The sequence below is a fragment of the Solanum stenotomum genome, chromosome 6 (assembly GCF_019186545.1).
Source record: "Solanum stenotomum isolate F172 chromosome 6, ASM1918654v1, whole genome shotgun sequence".
Classification (NCBI taxonomy): Eukaryota; Viridiplantae; Streptophyta; class Magnoliopsida; order Solanales; family Solanaceae; genus Solanum; species Solanum stenotomum.
In genome coordinates, this window is record NC_064287.1 from 59,011,727 (window position 1) to 59,033,940 (window position 22,214).

General features: G+C 35.4%; 2 protein-coding genes across 5 annotated transcripts in view; one reads left to right on the forward strand and one right to left on the reverse strand.

Annotated features, from left to right (window-relative positions):
* LOC125866874 (copper transport protein ATX1-like) overlaps positions 1-22,214 on the reverse strand; it is a 230,852-nt gene that overhangs the window by 167,081 nt on the left and 41,557 nt on the right. The window lies entirely within an intron of this gene.
* On the forward strand, positions 341-21,969 carry LOC125866853 (ubiquitin C-terminal hydrolase 12-like). The gene is made up of 32 exons (XM_049547223.1): positions 341-524; positions 1,939-2,005; positions 2,352-2,508; positions 2,603-2,760; positions 8,959-9,224; positions 9,297-9,515; positions 9,639-9,747; positions 9,854-9,969; positions 10,462-10,560; positions 11,026-11,135; positions 13,411-13,485; positions 13,870-13,948; positions 14,077-14,223; positions 14,300-14,380; positions 14,470-14,589; positions 15,013-15,135; positions 16,035-16,112; positions 16,237-16,325; positions 16,744-16,852; positions 16,935-17,003; positions 17,139-17,249; positions 17,495-17,550; positions 17,635-17,812; positions 17,922-18,023; positions 18,110-18,181; positions 18,357-18,422; positions 18,805-18,870; positions 20,100-20,186; positions 20,314-20,430; positions 20,568-20,642; positions 20,729-20,815; positions 21,428-21,969. Exons 1-32 carry the CDS (start codon positions 495-497, stop codon positions 21,467-21,469), a joined length of 3,360 nt encoding a protein of 1,119 aa, XP_049403180.1. The 5' UTR covers positions 341-494; the 3' UTR covers positions 21,470-21,969.

The window sequence follows — 22,214 nt, forward strand, 5'->3', positions numbered from 1 at the left end:
ATTGTATTTGACTAATTCATTTGAGCAGTACTTTCCATAATCAAATTACGCTTGACTAATCTTTTTAAAACAATGCTTTTGATAGTCAAATTACAAAAAAGGACAATTATTAATGTATTAAAATTATTTTATAGAGAGAAACTATTTTAAATATCTACTATTAATTAATTTTTATTTTTATTAAATTAAAATGAACATATTTAAATTTTCAATTATTATTATACCTTTTTTGGAATCATTATCACTATTACAATCAAATAAAATAAACTTTAATAATAATAAATAAATAAAAATATATATATAATAGTTGTCATAATTGCCAAATTACCCCAATATAAACCTCTTTTCCTTTCTTCACTACCTCTTCTTCATTTTCTCAGTCCTTGCACTCATTTACTCAACACAAAGTCTTTCGATCCATCGCCTTCTCCAAATCCTCTGAATTCTCAATTCTCCGATTCGCCGGACGATCGTACGGTTACTATTTTCCGGCAATGACTCTGCTCACGCCTCCGCCGATAGATGTAAGTAATCTTCATTTCTAATCATCTGTTATTTTTTTGCTTTGTGAAGATTTTGTAGTTTAGTTTTTGAAATTGTTAATTGTTTTGATTAAATAGGTGATGAATGTTGATTGACCTAAAATTTGCTTAAAAGTTCAATCGTGACTGAATTTTATGAGCTAGGTTACTGTGTGAATTCAGTTTGTTTTTGTTTAAAGTTGCGCTGTTTTTGGTGGATATAGTTGATGAATTTAAGATGACGCTCTGCTAGATGTAATCTCCATTTCCGTTTTTTGTTATTTTTTGCGGTTTTCGTTTACATTTTTAGTTTGTTTTGTGTATTTTTATCATTTTGGAGGACTTTCCTAGTTTGTTCAGGGGTTATTTTATTGAAGTAGCTTTTAAAATTTTGAATGCTTTTGATTTTTAGGTGCTGAGTGTTGGTCTGCTGTGATTACGGCGTGAAATTGACCTAAAATTTGTTTAGAAAGCCATGGTGACTGGATTTATTAGCTAGGATTCTGTGTGAATTCACTTTGTTTTAACTGATTTTCCTTTGTATCGCATATTTTTTGTTTTGTTTGAAGTTGCTTTTGCGCATTATTTGCTTAATACTGATTTGCTTGGTGTAGTTTTTAAAACGTTGAATGTTTTTGATTTTATAGGTGCTGAATGTAGTCTGCTGCGATTGCCATGTGAAATTGACCTAAAAATTTCCTTAAAAAGCAATAGTGACTGAATTTTATGAGCTATGTCGCTGTGTGAATTCATTTTGCTTCTACAGTTTTTCGTTAGTTTTGCATATTTTTTTGTTTTGTTTGAAGTTGCTTTTGTGTATTATTTGCTTAAAGTAGCTTTGCTTGGTGTAGTTTTTAAAATGTTGAATGTTTTTGATTTGTAGGTTTGAATGTAGTCCACTGTGATTGCCATGTGAAATTGACCTTAAAATTCCTTAAAACGCGATAGTGACTGGATTTATTAGTTAGATTGCTGTGTGAATTCATTTTGCTTGTACAGTTTTTACTTTGTTTTGCGTATTATTCGTTAAAAGTAGCTTTGCTTGGTGTAGTTTTGAATGCTTTTGATTTATAGGTGCTGAATGTAGTCCGGTGTGATTGTGGTGTGAAATTGACCTAAAATTTCTTTAAAATGGTAACCGAATTAGCTACATTGATGTGTTAATTCACTTTGTTTAGTTTGTTTAGCGTATCTATTATGCTGTTTAATGTTTTGTTTGATGGATTTTTGCTAAACTTATGATGCTTTTTTGGAGTTCGAAGTAGTTTGATCTTTTGGATGAATAATTGCTGAATTTAATATTTCGATGATATCGTGGTGTAAAAATTTCATAAATTTCTCTTTTTAGATGTGAATGATCAAAATTGCCCAGTGTTGTTAGATCTAATTGCTTACTTTATTGCTTCGTCTTTGGCAGCCAGAAGACCACGAAATGCTTGTTCCTAGTTCTGACTTTCCTACCGAGGGACCTCAGCCTATGGAAGGTATCTCACGTACTTCCACACACACACATAGACACACTTGTACAAATAATTTACGTGTAGTCATTTTTGTTTATCATTTGATGTCACTTTTCTTATGCTACTGGTGAAATATATATGATGTCTGCACATTCTTGCATTGATTAAATTTTAGTATGTGTAATTTGCTCTAATTCCATACTAGTATTAGTATGAAACAGAGCACAATTGAGCAGAATTTGTAGAATGTATCACTGACCCCAACAAGATTTGGGATTGAGGTGTTGTCGACTGAATAAGTGATACTGTATTTTTGTCCTCAGTCATCTTTTTTTTTTTTTTTTTTTTTTTTTTTTTTTGCATGCCTTAGTTTTGGCAGTTGCACCAGCAGTTCCAACAAATACGGTTGATGCACAAGCGGTGGATGATCCGGCATCAGCCCGGTTCACATGGACTGTCGAAAAATTTTCAAGGTTGAATGTGAAGAAGTTGTACTCTGATCCTTTTAATGTAGGAGGATTTAAATGGTAATTATATTCAACAACCCATTTTTTAGTGGATTGGCTTACAAATTTAATGCGGATATGATAATGATGTCCTATACGGTGCATTGTCTTGCAGGAGGATTCTGATATTCCCAAAGGGGAACAATGCAGACCATTTATCAATGTATTTAGATGTGGCGGATGCTGCAACATTGCCTTATGGTTGGAGTAGATTTGCTCAGTTTAGCTTAGCTGTTATCAATCGAATGAATAACAAGTTAACAGTAAAAAAAGGTCAGAGATCTTATTTGTTGTATAAAAGATATGAACTTTTGTATGAGTTTAAATATGTGATTGCACGAATGTCTTATTGCTCTATTCTTCTGATGACATGCTTCAATATAGTGATGCTAATTCTCCATGAGATTCTTTTATTTGTTTTGCTGAATGATTCAATGTCTTATTGCGTTATCTTTACTTTATTTCATGCTAATTCTCCACGAGATTCTTTTATTTGTCTAAATATGTGATTGCATGAATGTCTTTCGCTTTATCTTTACTTTATTTACATGTAACATTTCTAGACCTTTTTCGTACTGGCAAGTCTGAAACGATCTGTTCATTAAATTAGTAAAGAAAGAAAAGTTCCAAATGTCAGAAAAAAAAAAGTAAATAAAGAAGAGATTTGAGAATGAATTGCTTAATTACTCTCTCAAACATGTTGGGATTTAAGTAGTGTATACAAGTAGCCTAAATAGACAGAAAAGTAATCCAAGAAAGGAAATGGAAGTGATTTTTTCTTTGTAATCTGTATATATTAAGGAGTACAAAGCCCCTTTGCAAAATGTCGTTTGTTTTCTTATCTTTAATAATTGATTTCACACTAGACAAAATAGTCGTTTATTATTTTCCTAATATTTAGAACTTTGAAATCGACTAAAGTTTTGGTTATTAAATCTTTCCTTGCTTGAACTAGGTAGGAAGTCCTAAAATTTAGGATTTTAAAATCAATTAAGATTTTACCTTATTCTATATATTACATAATTATATATATATATATATAAATATTTTTTTTTTCTTTCATGTTACTTTTAATGGATTTATCTACAATGGAAATAAGAATAAATTAATGTTCCCTTTTTAACGTAATTAAAATAGTTAATAGATCTTGCAACTTTTTCGCCGTAATATGTACAAGGGCACATAAAATATTGTTTTGATAAAAAGTATTTAAGGAAGCATTAACGATAACTCATACATAGCAAAGCGGTGGGAGTGAATTTAGAACTTTAAGAGCAAATAGGAGTTTTTTTGAACAATGGAAGGACTTTGAATTGGAAGTACACTCAAATTCTTTGTCCACTATTATTGTCAAATCGACTTAATTGAAGTCATAAATATTAGAAAATGATTAAATGACAATTTTTCTAATGTGAATTCCATATTAAAAGGGTAAAAAGTTGATTGATCTTTTGTATAAGGGATTGAGAATAGGAACATAATGTACTTATGTGTTGGGATATATCTTAGGTGATGCCTAGATCTATGAAGGAAATTTTGTTTTGTTGGAAAATCGGAAGAAGCAGGAGAAAATGCAAAGCTTAGGGTGTTGTTCCTTTAGCTTTGATGTGGATCATTTGAGAAGAGAGAAATAAGAGAGCTTTTGAAGGAGTAGATTTGACTTTTGTGCAGTTGAGGAGTCAATACCTTATGTATTTCTGGTGCCACCCATGTAGTGCTGGCCAGTTTTGGCGACAGTAAAAATGTAATGAATTATGGTACATAAAGTACTTTAGAAAGAAATTATAGGTAGAATAACTGAATAAGATACGATTGTGCTAAAAATTTATATGAACAATTAATTATTTGTCAAGTTCAGGTGCCTATGTGATTACTAAGGTGTACAAGTTTTAGCGCTCGTTGTAAAATGAGTAAAATGTGGGTAAAGAATTTTCAATTGCTAGTAAATTGAGACACAAATTTTATAATAAAACATGAGATATACATGAAATGCACATACCCAAGTGCTTATGTAAAGTTGAATGACTTCTTTACGATTCAATCAAATGTTACTCACGTTATGTTACTTTTGTACAACGAAGCAAATATTAGAACAATTGAAAGAAGAACGACTAGAGTCAGTGGCGAATCCAGGATTTTAAGGTTGTGGGTGCTCCCTTAGCTACCAATCATAAAATATAAGTAAAATATAAGAAAGACAATCGTATTTAAACTCAATAGCAAAAAATAAAAAAAACTATAATAAATATTATTTTGGATAATGGATTTTTTGTATTTTATACAAAAGCTTTTTAGGAAAAATTGTATCGCGATGAAGCATTGGTTTGAAGCAATATGTATCGTGATTTGATTATCCCATATCAATTGCATTAGCGCATCTCCTCCCAACATTAATCCTTCGAGAAGTTTCTTTAGCCATATAAACACAAATATAAACAATGCCATTGCTCAATATTTTACCTTTGTACTTGATCGAACTACTACATCTTGCCTTTTGCTTTCCAAGATACTAGATTTCCTCCAATTAGAACTCAGTACCCTGAAGTGGACGGTCTATACGAGGGACTTGCTCAATTTGCATATCTAGTATTATTTGCATGTCCCATGTCTTCATACTATATTGGCCATGTCCAGGACTCAATGTGAAGATTTGATATCCCTTATAATACGGATCATTGCATTCCAATGATTGCCATAAGGAGATTGGAGAAACTAACTAATAACACCCATAGGAAATGAGATGGCTGATCATGTGAACGTAAGATAATTGCCGCCTATATTTGGTAACAACTGAGGTTCGTCAAAGGCCCTGCTTAGGAAGTACCCGAGTACGTCCGCAAGAATCGCCATCCATGAAGAAGATAACATTCAGGTCCATATAATTATCAATAGGTTCACAATTCAACATGTCAAAGTGTCCAAAGCTTTCTTCGTTGATGAAATGACAGGCCTACTGCTGGACTGTGCCCACCCCAATACCTAGGAAGTGTCGTTTACCTTGTTTTTAGTTTGGAAATAACCATCAAGATACTCAACTTAAGTTGAGTAATGTCTTAATGATCATCACCGGTTATAGAAGTGTCTCTTATGTAAATAACCAATAAATGAGTTGCCACTATAAGAATGTTTATAGAACACATAGATTGGATTCACTTATAAGCATGCCAAATTGTTGCACAACTGTGCTGAAATAGTCAAATCAATCCTTTAGTGATTGCTTGAGACTAGACAAAGATTGATAATCAAATGCCTTTGCATACAGGCAGTTTTGTGGCCATATTTATGAATGAAAATATGTTTACATAAGTTGTTCTGACTCTTCACTTTGGTGCCGAACTTGTGTTTAAACGACATGGGTGTGGGATCCGTGTCCGATTTGGTCAACAAATTTTGGGTACTTTGACCAAAATCGATGGGGAAAGTTTGGACAATTTTAATGATTCCTATAATCAATACAAAAGTTAGGGTGAAATTAAAGAAAATAGAATACCTTTTATATAAAAATTTCCATGTCACTCCTTTTCCTTTAATTTCCTTCCGAGATTCTCCTCAAGTTCTCCATATAATATCTTATAATTTAGGTTTTTTTTTTTTGATAAAAGTTAAAGTTGTATTCTTCAGCATTAAGGGTATGCTGGCTACCTCCAAAAAGTTACAAGTTGAAACCATAATTACATAGATCCTAGGAAATCTACCAACTGTTCTACTTCTTCTATACCATCTTCTTTACACCAAAAAAACATGTTAATGCAATTTTCTTTTAACTTTCTGAATAGAGTTAGTAATATTCTCATGACACCTTAGGTTTCTTTCTCTCCAAATAGCCCACCAGACACAAGTAGGTACTATCTTATAATTTAGGTTTTATAACTCTATTTTTAGATATTTTAANTCTATTTCTAGATATTTTAATTATTTTTAGTCGAATCCCCGCATCCTTATCCATACATGGATCCATATACCCGAATCTTAAAAACTAGATCACGAAGGATCCGACCTCTAGATCCGCACCGGTATCGGACACCCGCACATGTGTCTGAGCAACTTCCTTGTAAAAAAAAACAAAGATTGACAATAGACACTTAGATTCCATGTGAGCATCAAATCCTTGGGGTTGCTTTATGTAGACTTCCGAAGCAAGTTTGCTATGACGAAAGATATGTTTGATATCCAATCAATAAGACATGACTGTTATAGAGATAAAGGAGGCGAACAGATGCAATCTTCGCTATTGGAGAAAAGGTATCACCATAATCAAGATCAATCCCTTAGCGAACGATCTTCTTGCCAGCAACTACCTTGATTGTAAATACCCACCGACATCTAGCTATTGATTTTCGTGGTGGTAAAGGAACTATTTCCTAAGTACTAGTATCACAAACAATTATTTCCTCAATCATAGCCAACCCAGATAGCTATCGCCTTTGCCAAAGTCTTACATCCTTTGTCAGTGGCTAAGTTGAATAATGAAGGCATGATATGATGGCTGAAAATAGTGACAACTCAAGAAATTATAAACAAGATGAGTGTTGTGAGTAGTCTAGATTCCTTTTCAAATAATAGGAAGATCAACTTCATCTTATGCCAGACATTAGTCTGGAATCATCAAAAGGAGTACACGAATGGAAAAATACTTTTAGAAGGCTACTGCATGATTGGTGTTGGAAAGAGTTGTTGAATTTTTCAAGACCTTGGAATCATTCCAAGGGTTCGAAGACACTGAAGATTCACTTATATGGAAGCCCACTTGTAAAGGAACTTATTCTGTAAACTCAGTTTATACCATTCTGATTAGGCACAAATAGTCAACTAATCAGTGGCCATGGAGATCCATTTCGAAGATGAAGGTTCCTTTTAAGGTGGTATGCTTTTCTTGGCTAGTAGAAAGAAATGCTTGCTTCACACAGGATAAACTTCAAAGAAGGGGATTCGAACTGTGTCCTAGATGCTTATCGTGTGGAGCTGCTGGGGAAAATAATAGTCACCTATTCATTCATTGTCTTGTTACTGGACAATTATGGCAACTATTCTTGAACATGGTATGGATCAGATGGTCAATGCCAGCAGCAAGTGTTGATTTGCTGAAATGATGGAACCAGAATGATGGGGCAGATAGTCAGAAAAATTGGTGGAAACTTGTCCCTGCTTGCATATGGTGGACCATTTGGAAGGAGAGGAACTATAGAGCTTTTCAAGAAAAATATAATTTTGTGGAGAAAATCAAGATGAATTGTATATTTTTGTTTTATTTTTGGTGTAAAGAAAGCTATGCTGAGGAGGCTGAATCACTAGTTGATATGATAGGATCCTTGTGAAGCAGCAGCCTAAGCTTGGTTGGGATTTTGTAAAGTCTTTTGCACTGTTGTGGTGTAATTTTGATATATATACATAGTCGCTACTAGTTTCAAAAAATAATGAGTGCTCAACGGAAATAGGGATGTTGTTGAAATGATGAGTCACTCGGCAAACATTGTGTGTATGTACCATGTGTAGAATCATAAACATAAGCATCAACTATTAGCTTGTGGAGTGTTTGGCCGTGGTTGTCTGGAATAAACTTGAGGAGGAGGATGGCCTCTTTGTAAGAGACAATTCTTGCATTTCAATGGTTTACATGGGCCTATTCAGACGTAAACCACGAGATAATCACTAACTATCTTCTTTTCTCTATTCGTTGCCACCTTGCATAGAGTAGAGGGCTTAGCCATGCACCCCTAGTACAGGAGGTTAAGGGAAAGTGAGGGTCTACTGTTAGTTGCCTTTCCCTTGAATTTCTGATAGGAGCTGCTTTTATGCCTATAACCCAAGGCCTAGGTCGCGGAAACCAAAGGAACAACTATACCATGAACCAAGGTTCACCTCCCGCCTGTATAGAGTGCCTGTGCAAATTGGGTTAGTGGTGCAGATCATTTGATTCTTCATTCATTGGGGAACAGCATCAAATATCTGATCCTTCAAAGACTTATCTTTGGGATCTTGATGTCCGCGATAGTTATCTAGATGGTCCTATGGAATGCATCTTTTGTAGGGACCGCCTGAAAGATCTGAATGGAATGATCTTGATCTTCTCTAAAGTGTGAATTTGGAAATGCTGCAGAACTTTGTCCATCTCTTAACTTAACCCTCAAAGCTCTCCTGAGAAGGGATATCAAGCAGCTTGTCGAAGATAAATAATTAGATGGTGTGTGTAGTCACATTCTTGCATTGGAGAGAGAGAATATAATCACAATTGGGGATTACTCTGAAGGAAACTTGATTCGGTTATTGTCTTCTCTTAGATATCCTGAATTCTTTCTTAGTAAGCTAGCGAGAGTGTGAGACCTTTCTAACTTATGTGTCTTGAGATCTTTATTTTATGATGCTGCTTCCATTGCTCTCTATCTTTGAGGGGTCTTAATATATGTCGGAGTATTGTGATTTGATTTGTAGAAGTGATGGCTGTTTTGTTAAATGTTATGATCCTTATGGCAGATACTCAGCACCAGTTTAATGCAAGGGAGAGTGACTGGGGTTTCACATCATTCATGCCTCTTGGTGAACTATATGATCCTGGGAAAGGTTATCTTATGGATGATACCGTCATTATTGAAGCTGATGTTGCTGTCCGTAAAGTCACTGATTACTGGTCCCATGACTCTAAAAAAGAGACTGGTTATGTTGGCCTTAAGAATCAGGGAGCCACTTGTTATATGAACTCTCTCCTCCAGACACTATACCATATTCCTTATTTTAGAAAGGTTAGCCTTGTAAATGAATGATTTCTTTGATATTATCTTCATACATATGATTAATTCCTTCTTGTTTCTCAGGCTGTGTATCATATGCCAACAACTGAGAATGACAATCCATCTGGCAGCATCCCTTTAGCTTTGCAGAGTTTGTTTTATAAGCTCCAGTATAACGACACTAGTGTAGCAACAAAAGAATTAACAAAGTCCTTTGGGTGGGACACCTATGAGTCTTTCATGCAGCATGATGTACAAGAACTTAACAGGGTTCTTTGTGAAAAGCTCGAAGATAAGATGAAGGTAATTTGTATAATGGAATTGAACACTTAGAACTTGCAGACACCTTATATACTATACTTCTTTATAGGTGAGATTATTGCTTCCGATTATTGTTTTCTGTTAACTTTGGTTTCTTTGACTCAGGGAACTGTTGTAGAGGGCACAATACAACAATTACTTGAGGGGCATCATATGAATTACATCGAATGTATCAATGTGGACTACAAATCAACAAGAAAAGAATCTTTTTATGGTAGATATAGCACCTATTGAGCCAGCATAACTTTTTATGATGGTTTTTGTATTGAATTTGGAACACCATTTTATCATTTTGTTTATGAAAATGTATCTTTGATCAGATCTTCAGCTTGATGTGAAAGGGTGTCGTGATGTATATGCTTCATTTGACAAGTATGTTGAAGTGGAACGCCTCGAGGGTGACAACAAATACCAAGCAGAACAACATGGTTTACAGGTTAACTGTCTTTAATATTTCTATGAGCGTCCCTTGTTTTCTTCCGGTGCACTTATAGAATTCCATGTTTTATAGGAGATTGGGTGGAGTTTGTAGAGAATCATTTATTATTGTAGATTCTTTACCTTTTGGTATACTCCTTGTATACGGCCAGCTTTTTGGCCATGTTTATGAATGAAAATGCGTTTGCCTTATCAAACAAAAAAGTTTTTGTGAGGTGTGAGCTAGTGGTTTACAAATTTGCATATTTATTGAAAATTTGAGATTCGTTTGAGCCAGGGAATGATAAAGAATAAGTGGTGCATGGATTTATAAAGCTAAAAAGAAAATTGTAAGAAGAGAAGGATGTCAATGAGCTGTGTGGAAGTTTGGTAAACACACCTAATAGATGATATTTGTGTTATTTCCTTATCCTCCTTTTCTTGTAGTGTCATGCTTGGATTATAAAGTTATGATATCTGATATATTCGTAGCTAATTCCTAGTTTTACAGGATGCTCGGAAAGGTGTCCTTTTCATTGACTTCCCTCCTGTTCTTCAACTTCAGTTAAAACGCTTTGAATATGATTTTGTGCGGGATGCTATGATCAAGGTAATTAATTAATTCTCACTTGCTTGTAAAGCTCTAGCCAACTAGGGAGGGAACATTTTATTCTTTTCTTTGAATGGGATAAATAGCCATCTCGGAGAAATTTTTATATTTAATTAAGGAGAGTCCTGGTGTCCTATGTACAATATGGAAAGTAGATTATGATAAAAACAATGCTATTTGGTTTAGTCTTATTTGTTTTTCTACATTACATGGAAGTTTCATGCTTATTGGATCCCAGATTTTCATGGATAAAGCAGCGTGTCACTTTTTTCTCCATATGTCTCTCATCTGGAGTAATACTCTATTTTTCATTTTTTCTTATTTTATTGTGGTAAGGAAGTTACTCATCTTGAGATAAATTTCGAGGAGATGGTTTGTAGTGATAAGTGCTACTGCTAGCGTGCTCGACTTATAACTTTATGTTTGCCACATAATGCTTATAACTTTTTTTTATTGTCAATATAGATAAATGATCGATATGAGTTCCCTTTGCAACTCGATCTTGATAGAGAGAACGGAAAATATTTATCTCCAGATGCTGATCGAAGTGTCCGCAATCTCTATACTCTGCACAGGTCTCAATTTTTTCTGTTTTCTTAATGATCTGTCCTTGCTAGTTATTGCTTATTTTTTCATGAACTTTTTTGGTCAACCATTAAGTTGAATAACGTGGCAGTTCGGCAAAGAAATAATCTTAGTGGTTTCACATTCTTCATGTTCAATATTTTCTTCTGTTGTTAGTTAACTAGCTATATTTGCCACAAATTTAGATGGCTTGGGATCACCTGCTATTGTATATCATTGGTCATCCAAATATACAGTTGATATCTCATTTTATTTGGACCAGTTTAATCACTTTGTTACTTCTGCGCCATGTTCTTTTCTGATCAACCTCACTATGTCATACTTGGTTTACTTTAGGCTTGATTCGTCTACATGCTCTTCTTCTGGTTTTTGAAACATCAATAGTTCTTAAAGTGGCATACTTGTAACAAGTTTGCTGATGTAAAATTGGCTATCCGCTGGTGAATGGAATCTTGTAATCTCCCTTAATCAGGTTACATTTGCTTTTGCCTTTTTTATTTGTTTTGGTAGTTGAAAACTTTAACAACACCATTTTACAAAGCAATAGGGCTCACACTTCCTAATATGTTAATAATTTCATAATATCATCATTAAGTCCATGTCAAAGTATGTACGGGTTGAGAAAATGACTCAACTCAAATCATCCACAGCATTCGTTCATATTGCTCATATTGTGGTTCCAACCTTGAACAACTCCCAACTAATCTGGGATTGGACATTGGTTGCAGTTGATTGATTCATTGGTATATCACCTAAAACTAATTCCTGTAAACATGGAAATTGGGAAACGTAGGTCTTATATTGTGAACTTAAGTTTGTTTCTCCCTTTCCACCGAGTTTCAAGTGATTATGTGCAAAGTGCCACTTCTCCCTTTTTTGCATCTTCCTTCTCCAAATTAAATTGATCTTAGTGACTGTTTTTTTCTTCTTCTATAGTATTCTAGCATTGAGATCATGCAAAAGTTACAATGTGACACATATGCTTTAGTCAAACATGACATACTCTTGCTGACAAGATAGCAAAATATAATCTCAACTATATTCTGGATATAGGTTAGTTATCCTACCTTTTTTGTTCCCTTTATTTTATTAGAATATACTTGTCCCACATCGGTTTTAGGTTTCCTAAGGGGTTCGTAATTGTCGTCGGCTATTCACCCATTGCCTCCTGGTTTTGGATTGGATTGTATGTTTATATTTTTACATGGTAACAGGGAAAACTTTGGTGAACCCGTTTGCACAACCATTTTCTCTCTACTTATTCCATTGCATTGGGCTTCTCTCTTGCATCTCAACCCACTGAGCTTCTCTAGGCTCTTCTCTCTAATCAGTCCCCAAATATTTAGTTCTGTTAGGAAGACACTTCTTAGCACATTGAGTCTTCTTTATGCCCATTCTCATCTTGAGCTTACTTGGTCTAGTCTAGGCCCACACTTTAGCCTGTGGAGCTATTTTAATCTTCCAAACATAAGGAAAAAATTAAAAGTAAAGTGACCACATATAAACTTAAAAACAGGTTTCACATGTGGGAAGTGTTAGAATATGCTTGTCCCGTATTGCTTTTTGAAGGTTTCCAAAGGGTTTTATTGTGGGTTGGGCTACTCCGCCAGTTTCCTTAAGGGTTTTGGTTGGATGCTCATATTCATTGCAAATTTAATTTCATCCTCACTTGTAACAATGTTGGTATAATTTTCACTCTGTTCAACTGTTTTCAGCATTTCTTAGTACAATTTTTTTGGTTATTTGTAGTCAATCAGAAATGTCTTATTGCGTTTATATTGTGTTCCCCTGAGTCCAGCTGAGGTTATTTGATCTTATGTGGTCCCAATAGGAGGGTACTGAGAGTTCTTCTTCTCATCCATGTATGAACCAGTAATTTGAAATATTGGTTCAGCCCTGTTTTGGATACCGGCATGGGATTTATTTCAGTTTTTATGTGTATTCGCAGGGGATTTATTTCATTTCTTTCTATAAAATTGCAAGATACTATTCTAGTGGAAAATGATGGCTTTTCTCGTAGGCAGCTTCTGTTGTAATCGTCGATATCATTAACATCTGTTTCTCCCAGTTCTACCTTCTTTTTGGCATCTACTATTGTGCTTGACTGCAGGTTTTACTTATTTTTGTATGATGTCTAACAAACTTGGGCCGTCGACCATGATAGCTGTTCATTCTCAATTTTCAGTTACTTCAGGCAATTATGTTGCATGATGCTTATTACTTGTGAATTTTGTACTAATTCTTTTTTTTTCTATTTTTTTTCAGTGTTTTAGTTCACAGCGGTGGGGTGCACGGGGGACACTATTATGCATATATCAGGCCTACACTGTCTGATCAGTGGTATGCAGTTTGTTGCGCCGTCATACATTTTTCTCCAGCATTTATATTTGGGTGTTTCTATCACATGCACCCTTTTCTAGTGTTCTCTAGATTTGTAGCTCAGCCCAAGGAAGATTTGACATGTTCTGGAGCTTCAAATTTGTTATACTCATTTTCTATGTACTTCATAAGGATCCTTCAGAATATGTAAAAACTCGCTAAAATTTGAATGTACCTGTATCAGATATATGCCCTTATTCAGTAGTCCACCTGTCTCTGCTTGCTTTTGATTGCCAAGCAGTTTTGGCTTTGGTTCTTCTTAATGGCTGCTTCACATTGACAATGTTCAGAGATTCTACTGTCCCTGATTACTGGTTTGATTCATTATGCATTTCTTACTTTTAGGTATAAATTTGATGATGAGCGTGTGACAAAAGAAGATACAAAGAGAGCTCTGGATGAACAATATGGTGGTGAGGAAGAGGTATTTTTCCTATTCTTTGCACCCTTTTTACTTATACTTATGCCTTCTTATATTAGAAAAATGTTATACGTATGAAGAAAATTTCTTTTATGTATTGCACATGTTAAGTGTCCATTTCTTCTTAACAGTTACCCCACACAAATCCTGGGTTCAACAATTCACCATTTAAATTTACAAAATATTCAAATGCGTATATGCTTGTCTATATACGTGAAAGTGACAAGGAAAAGATCATATGCGATGTGGATGAGAAGGACATAGCCGAGCATCTCAGGGTGGGTTTCAACTCAATACTATTGATTTGGTTTCTGTTTTGTTCAGCCATAGTAATCTATCAACCTCTAATTTCAGATAAGATTAAAGAAGGAGCAAGAAGGAAAGGAACAAAAGAGAAAGGAGAAAGCAGAGGCTCACCTCTATACAATCATTAAGGTTTCTTTCAACTACTAGTCTATATCCTTTACTTCTTGCATCTTTAAATTTACAGAATGTTTAACTGAAAATGGCCATTTCATTTACAGGTAGCTCGTGATGAAGACCTTGGTGAACAAATTGGAAAGGAGATCTATTTTGATCTTGTGGATCATGATAAAGTGCATAGTTTCCGTATTCAGAAGCAGATGCCATTTGCTCAATTCAAGGTATCATTCTTCTGCATTTCCTTTTCTTGTAGATTTGGATAAGTTATAACCATACTGCTCTTATTAAACATGACGAGCAATTGTATGTGCTGCATGGAATGCGAGTTTGACCATGTTAAATTAAGAGGATTCATGTGAAATTTTTTGCTTCTCGAATATAAATTGTGAACTTCTGTACTTGTGTATTATTTTGAGAGAGATAAAACTTCAAATTCTAGTGCTTATATAGCTAAAATTGAGGAGAACAAGCAATCAAAATATTCAGGAGAATGTGGAGTTCTCATGGTGGTTAGCTAAGAGGGTTCATGAAAATTGTTTATGCTTTCAGCAGACAAGATAATAAACATACATCTTATGATAATCATTGGTCAATCACCGTAGTTCTTAAGTTTGACATGTGTCTGATGGTATGTCTGTTCTCAGGAGGAAGTTGCTAAGGAATTTGGCATACCAGTTCAATTTCAACGTTACTGGCTATGGGCAAAGCGCCAGAACCATACATATCGGCCTAATCGGCCATTGACAGCTCAAGAGGAACTTCAATCTGTAAGTTCTGTCTGACAATCCTACCTCTCTGCCGTGTACTCTGCATCTGAATTATGACTGTAATTGGTGATGTCCTTTGCTATATTTCGGGGTGGCCCACTGGTTTGAGCTTGGGACTTCCATGTTGGAGGTCTCAAGTTCGAAACCCCTTGCCAGCGAAAGCAAGGGGTTTGCCTTCTGGGTTGAGCTCGTCGCACCAGGCTTGCCTAGTGCGGGTTACCTCTCCTATGAGGTTTGCGAGCTATTGCATAGGAGCGGGGGTTTTACCCTGTGCGCACCCAAAGGGTAGTGGCTGCGAGTTTTCCTTGTCATCAAAAAAAATAAAAAAATGATCTTAGCATGATATATTTGTCATTGGTGTAAGCTGTAGGTCATTACCAGACAATTCCTTATATAGTCTGCAGCTATATGGCAGTTAGATTCTGTAAATTCTCTTTGCTTTATCTGTTTTCGTATGAAAAAATGTTTTAGGTAAAGGTTAATGAATTTGTATGCTAAGTAGCTTAACTCTGGTGCCTGAAAACCTTTTTTATGAATTTGGCATCCACCAATATCCTCAAATGTACCAAAATAGATGCCTTCCTGTGTTAGTGAATAGGATCAGTTTTTCTGTTCATGTTGATTCATCCATGGTTGGTTCACAAGTCAATTGGTCTCTTTCTCTTTCTCTCTCTGTCTGTCTCTCTGTCTCTCCCTCACTCCCTCACTCCCTCGATCTCGATCTCAATCTAGACATGTCTTTTGATTGGACCAAGTGTCGGGACCTTCATGCCCCCGTGAGAGTGATATTCTTGAAGTGTGTATTCTTCATTGTTTTTTTCTGGCATTCCTGCAATCTGTTGAAGAATGGGAATGCTTGGTTAATTTGGTTTTCAAGATCTTACATATTGTGTTTTTAGGTTGGTCAACTGAGGGAGGTTTCAAATAAAGCGAATCATGCTGAGCTAAAATTGTTCTTGGAAGTAGAATTTGGCCTGGTAATGTATCGGTTGCTTACTTGTCTTCTCTTTTGATTTGCATGTTGCATGTTGCATGTTGCATGTTTTCTTTATTCTCCATGTTTTACTTTTGCATTCTATTTGTTTTTGTCTGTTGTTGCAGGATTTGCAACCTTTTCCTCCACCAGAGAAGACCAAGGAAGATATCCTTCTCTTTTTCAAACTTTATGACCCTTTGAAAGAGGAGATAAGGTATTACATCTTACTTTTCTATAGCTGGAAAACTAACACTGAAGTAGTGATTTTCATGTCTGAATTTGGGATCTGCTCATTTATTTTTTGAGAACACAACTACATGGAAAGGTGTTTTTTTTGTTTTTTACTTTTACTCAATCTGGAGGTTTAAAACATTTTAAGGATTTAAATGTGACACCAAAGTTAGCATGAGTATACAATGAATAGGGAAAAAATAAGAAGAAAACATTTATTATTTTTTTGCGATTTCTTTTGGGCTTGATAAGGACATCTTGTTGAAAGGGTTAATCTGAAACTTTAATGCATTTGGACCTTTGAAGTGCTGTTTAGAACTGTTTGGGGCTGTGTATATGAGAAGCCATGCTGTGGATGTGGTATTTTTGTTCAGTCTCATTAATTTCCTTTTTGTTGTCAGGTATGTTGGACGGCTTTTTGTAAAAGGAAGTGGCAAGCCACTGGAGATACTTGCAAAGCTAAATGAGTTGGCTGGCTTTTTGCCTGATGAAGAAATTGAACTTTTTGAGGTTAATTGTTCTTCTTCTTTTTCTGCCAGTTTTTTAAACTCAAAATATAGGATGTGTGATTTTTCAGGTTTGTTATTTGCAGGAAATAAAATTTGAACCAAATGTGATGTGTGAACACATTAACATGAATCTGAGTTTTCGTGGCTGTCAGGTATGTGGAATCAATTGTCAGTATCCACTTTGGGGTTTTTATGCATTTGCTTGTGTAGGCGTTCAATAGTTGTTTTATTTATTCTGCTGGATCTATTAGCAATGAAAAGTTTTATGCACTACTCTGTCTTTGCAGCTAGAAGATGGGGACATTATTTGCTTTCAGAAATCCCTTCGGAAGCAAGGGAATGAACAATATCGCTTTCCAGAGGTTCCTTCATTTTTGGAGTACGTGCACAATCGCCAGGTTTGTGCTGCATGCTCTTATTGTGATATTGGCCCTTGGAGTATAAAAGATTGTTACAGTACTGAAATAGATGTTGATGATAGCTATAACATTACGCCTGCCGTACTTTATTTTGCTAGCTTTGACCCAATTTTGGATCCTAGTTCGACTGGGATGGAGTTCAAAAAGGATATTCATTGATTTTGATGTATATGCTTAAAAGCCTTATCATTTTACAGTTATGAGCTCTATTCTATGGTTTCCAGGTTGTTCGTTTTCGCTCATTGGAGAAACCCAAGGAGGACGAGTTCAGTCTTGATTTGTATGTATCTGGTTTTGTATAATTATTAGTTCTAGGTTGATCTTGTGTCAACTCTTTTCATTGGTTGATGACACATAATTCTAGGTCAAAGCAGAACAACTATGATGAAGTTGTTGAATGCTTAGCTCGCCATCTTCGCTTGGATGATCCATCAAGAGTAAGGCTTACATCACATAACTGCTACTCACAGCAGCCAAAACCTCAGCCAATAAGGTATCGTGGAGTTGATCGTCTCACAGAAATGCTTAGTCACTATAATCAGGTATTTTGTCTTTTTTTGAATCTTCCTAGATATGCAGGTATCTGCTTACTGCAAATAATTGTTTATTACTAACTATTGTTTGTTGACATCATTCCTCCTCTTTGGATAGACTTCGGATATTTTGTATTATGAAGTCCTGGATATTCCTTTACCAGAGCTTCAGGGCTTAAAAACTCTCAAAGTTACTTTTTATCATTCTGCCAAAGATGAAGTGAGTGCTGAAAGTCATTCTTTTATGCTTTTATGACACCTTTACCTCATCTTTCTGTAATATAATTTTGGACCGACTATTTTCAGGTGACTATCCATACTATCAGATTGCCAAAACAAAGTACCATAGCAGATGTTCTTAATGATCTGAAAACAAAGGTACTTTGGAGTTGTCTTGTGCTTTAGGACTGGATGCCTTTGAACTTTCTCCCCCTCTCCACATATAAGTATCAAGACTATAAAACATGTTGTGGGAACTAGTAGAGATGGGAAAACTGACCTTGTCTGTTCTGTAGCAAGAGGATCACTCATCTTATCTCTTGTTATGGTGCAGGTTGAATTGTCACGGCCGGATGCTGAACTAAGATTGCTGGAAGTTTTTTACCACAAGATATATAAGGTACTATAATGTCGCATAACTTCCTTTTATACTGTGGTCTTGGGTCGCTGAGATGCTTCTCCCTTCTTTAACAGATCAGCTCAGTGGTCGTAAATCTAATCTCTTTTACTTGTTTTTTTCTAGAGTACAATGTTATATGGCGCTGAATACAGTAAAAGATAACCAAATTTTTATTAGATTAAAGAATAGAAGAATATAATACATGTGTCTTTGTGTGTATTTATTGAACAATAATGTAGCTACACATATGTGTTTGTGTAAACAGTGGATATATGTTTTGTTGAAGGATGTAAAAGAATTCATGAAAGGACATGATATAACTGTGTTTTATAGGTTGCTCCTAGGTAGCATTTGTAACCTTGCATCCATCTTTTTGCTGCAGATTTTCCCTCTTAATGAAAGGATTGAGAACATAAATGATCAATACTGGACGCTACGTGCAGAGGAGGTACATTTACATTTTAATATCTGACGTTTGCTTCATTAGTTTATTCACTAGGGCAGGTTGGAATTTACTTTTGGGCCAATGGATCTATATGAATTTCACTGTTTTTTTTTCCTTTTTTTCATTTCGAGCTTCAATCTTTGTGATTGTCTCAGTCGTTCCCTGCTTGACCATCTAGCATATTGCACTGAGACATGCCATATTCAATCAATTATTTTTACAAGATAAAAAGTTTGTCAATGAAGTACCAAGAAGTACAGAAAACATCTAAAGAACTGACGAACCACCTACTATCCTTTCCCTCCCAACAAATCCAGAAAATCCATATACTGGTTCAGATTCACTAAGAGATTACTTCTCCACCAGTATTACAGATTATGAAGACATTGTTAATTCTAGATATGTGATTTCTATGCCCTTCAAAGCAAACATTGTTTCCTCTCCAGCCATAAAGTACATAAGATGCACAATAGAATGGCTCTCCATATCTGCTTCATGCCGCCTTCCAGGTACCCTTTGAGCTTATCAATCTTCCAATAAACCTTTTATAACACTGAGGCATCACCCAAGAAATTCAAACAGATGTTTAAAAGTAGTTCCCAGCATTGCATAGAAACTCTGCAATGGAGGAAAAGATGATTCTTTTTTTTTTTTTTGTGAGAAATTGGAGGATTGGATGATTAACTGATTCCTAGTCTTCTTCACACAGATAACATCTATTACCAGTGGTGGATATAGAGAACAAATACTGGGTTCATCTGAATCCAGTGTTTTTGACGCGTAGTATAGATATATAATTGGTTCAGTTGTAAGAATTTTAAGGTTGACCCATCAAATTAAAATCATGGATCCTCCTCTGTTACATAAAGTGAAACCTCTTTTCTGCAAGTTGTCTTGACCAAGCCTCCCGAGCTGCTGTCCACCCAAAGCATTCTACCTTAACAGGAGATTTTGTCTTCCAAATCATCTTCTGAGGCCATTTAGCATCCCAATGACCTGACTTCTTTATCAACATGCTATTGCAATTTTTAACTGAAACTTTTTTACCATCACCAACTTCTCAGATCAGTGAATCCATCTTACTTTGATCAATTGAAGTAAATTGACTGATATTCTCTACTCCCCAATCATTCAAGTTCCTTTTTTCTATCTGCCACCCCGTGGTTTGAGTATATAGTTGTAGCATAGATTTTATAGATGTTTGCATACTACTGACACTGTTTGCATTACAGATTCCTGAAGAGGAGAAAAACCTGGATCCTCAGAGTCGCTTAATTCATGTTTATCATTTTATAAAGGAAACGACTCAAAATCAAGCAGTAAGTACATGTGTAAAAATCTTGTTGCAATAACTGTTCATTTTAGGGAAGGTTCTTCCTTGAATTGTTTGTTTTTGGTTCCTCTTTCTTTTTCTTTTTTTTTAATTCCTTTCTCTTGTGTTTACAGCAAGTTCTGAACTTTGGCGAGCCCTTTTTCCTAGTTATTCATGACGGTGAGACATTGACTGAAGTTAAAGCTCGCATTCAGAAAAAATTGCAGGTTCCAGATGAAGAGTTTTCAAAGGTATTAAATCGTCCTGCCTTTGGATTTCTCATATTATTCATGGAATTTTCATCTTGAAAATTTCTGAGTCATTTTCTCGGTGAAGTATATAATTGTGTTCTTGAAAGTCTTTGAAATGTGGTTCTTTTGCTCTGCAGTGGAAATTTGCATTTTTGTCCATGGGTCGTCCTGAGTACCTGGAGGAATCGGATATTGTTTCCAACCGTTTTCAGGTATTTGGTGCTTCCTCTCCATCTTTGTCGATGCATAGTCGTTATCATATGTGTTTGGATATCCTAATTTTCCTATTGGTTTCCAGAAAAGAGATGTGTATGGTGCTTGGGAGCAGTACCTTGGATTAGAGCACACAGACAGTGCTCCAAAACGATCATATTCTGCCCACCAGGTAAGCACTAATGTTTTATGCGTGAGTTGTCATAATTTGAAGCATATATATGAGAAACCTTCTGAGAATTTTAGGTAAGAATTTCAACATTGTGGAAAGAAAATTGGGCTTGGCCCCGCAGCACTAACTATACTACAGAAGCTAGTTATCCAAGTTCCGTAACTTTTCAAGGGTGAAGAAACAAAACTTTTGAGGGTTTCTTTTGTTTCGTGGTGTGGGGTTTGAGCAAGTTAGTTATCTTGAGCGAACAAACATCTTTTGATGCTTATGAGCATATGGTACCATCTGGATAACTTGTATGCTCGAATGTTTGATCTTTGATAGCTTATATCTTATAATAATTACCTGTATCCTCAATGGATCTGGTAGTCAATTTACTCCATGGTCTAAAGATAAAATGAATTTCTCAGTTGAGAATTGTTTTCCTTTTGATAAGCTTGCAGTACATAGGTTCGAATAGATAGTGTCCTTTTTTTGCCATGTGTAATGTCCATTCAAGAGCGAAATTCCCTCAAATTAGAAAGCCATGTTGTTTATTATGTGTACTCGTTTTCACGTGTGAAATTCCTGTTTCCTCAATACATGTATAACTGATTAATATTGGTGCTGCAGAACCGACAAAATTTTGAGAAGCCTGTTCGGATCTACAACTAGATAATCTCCGGAACTACTTCCTCATTACCATATGATTATCTTCGAAGGTAAGCGTGCTGTTTTGCCAAGAAGGTGCACTAGTTTCAGCAGAAGATAATGGTTTGGCAGGTAAATGTGGGGATGTCACCTTGGTGGTAGTATACATTTAGTCCTCCTGAGACGGTTAAACATTTATGCTGAGATTTCACTAAGCAAGCACCCGTTTTTCGGCTGAGGGTGTTTGCTGGTAAAATTGGCTTCTGTCAGTTGTAATGTAGGCAAATCCATGCGATTTTGGATGAGTACATGTATAGAGGATACAGATTATTGGCTTTGACTCTCCTATATTTAGAAAATCGGTTTCGACTTTATCCTATTTTTAGACCAAAAACATCAAATCCATACATTTCTTTAAGAATTTTCTGATTTTCTCAAGTTATAGGCCGAAATAGGAAAATCTGTAAAATGTTGATTATTTTTAGTTTCTGGGTTTCCCGTAACTATGCAACAGAGATTATTTATGATGCCGTTAGTTCTCATTTTTCGCTTGATCTAAGGTTTACATGTTCCAATTATTTCATATAAAGTTATGAGCTATGCTGTTCGGACTTTTCAAAAACGTCGGCAGGTGTGTATTTTTTTGGAGGGTTCCAGCAACATAGATTACAATTTACAAGTATAGTCTTGTAAAACCAAAATTATAATGGCCAACTCGAATGAATATTTGGTTACATTTACCGGTTTTTGACCATTTCCATATGTTATT

Excerpts from the sequence above, each read along its gene's own strand:
- LOC125866853 (XM_049547223.1), top strand. The coding sequence starts at position 495 with ATGACTCTGCTCACGCCTCCGCCGATAGAT. Across the intron at positions 2,509-2,602 it reads AATGTAGGAGGATTTAAATG|GAGGATTCTGATATTCCCAA; the intron begins GTAATTATATTC and ends ATTGTCTTGCAG. Across the intron at positions 15,136-16,034 it reads CTCAAGAGGAACTTCAATCT|GTTGGTCAACTGAGGGAGGT; the intron begins GTAAGTTCTGTC and ends TTGTGTTTTTAG.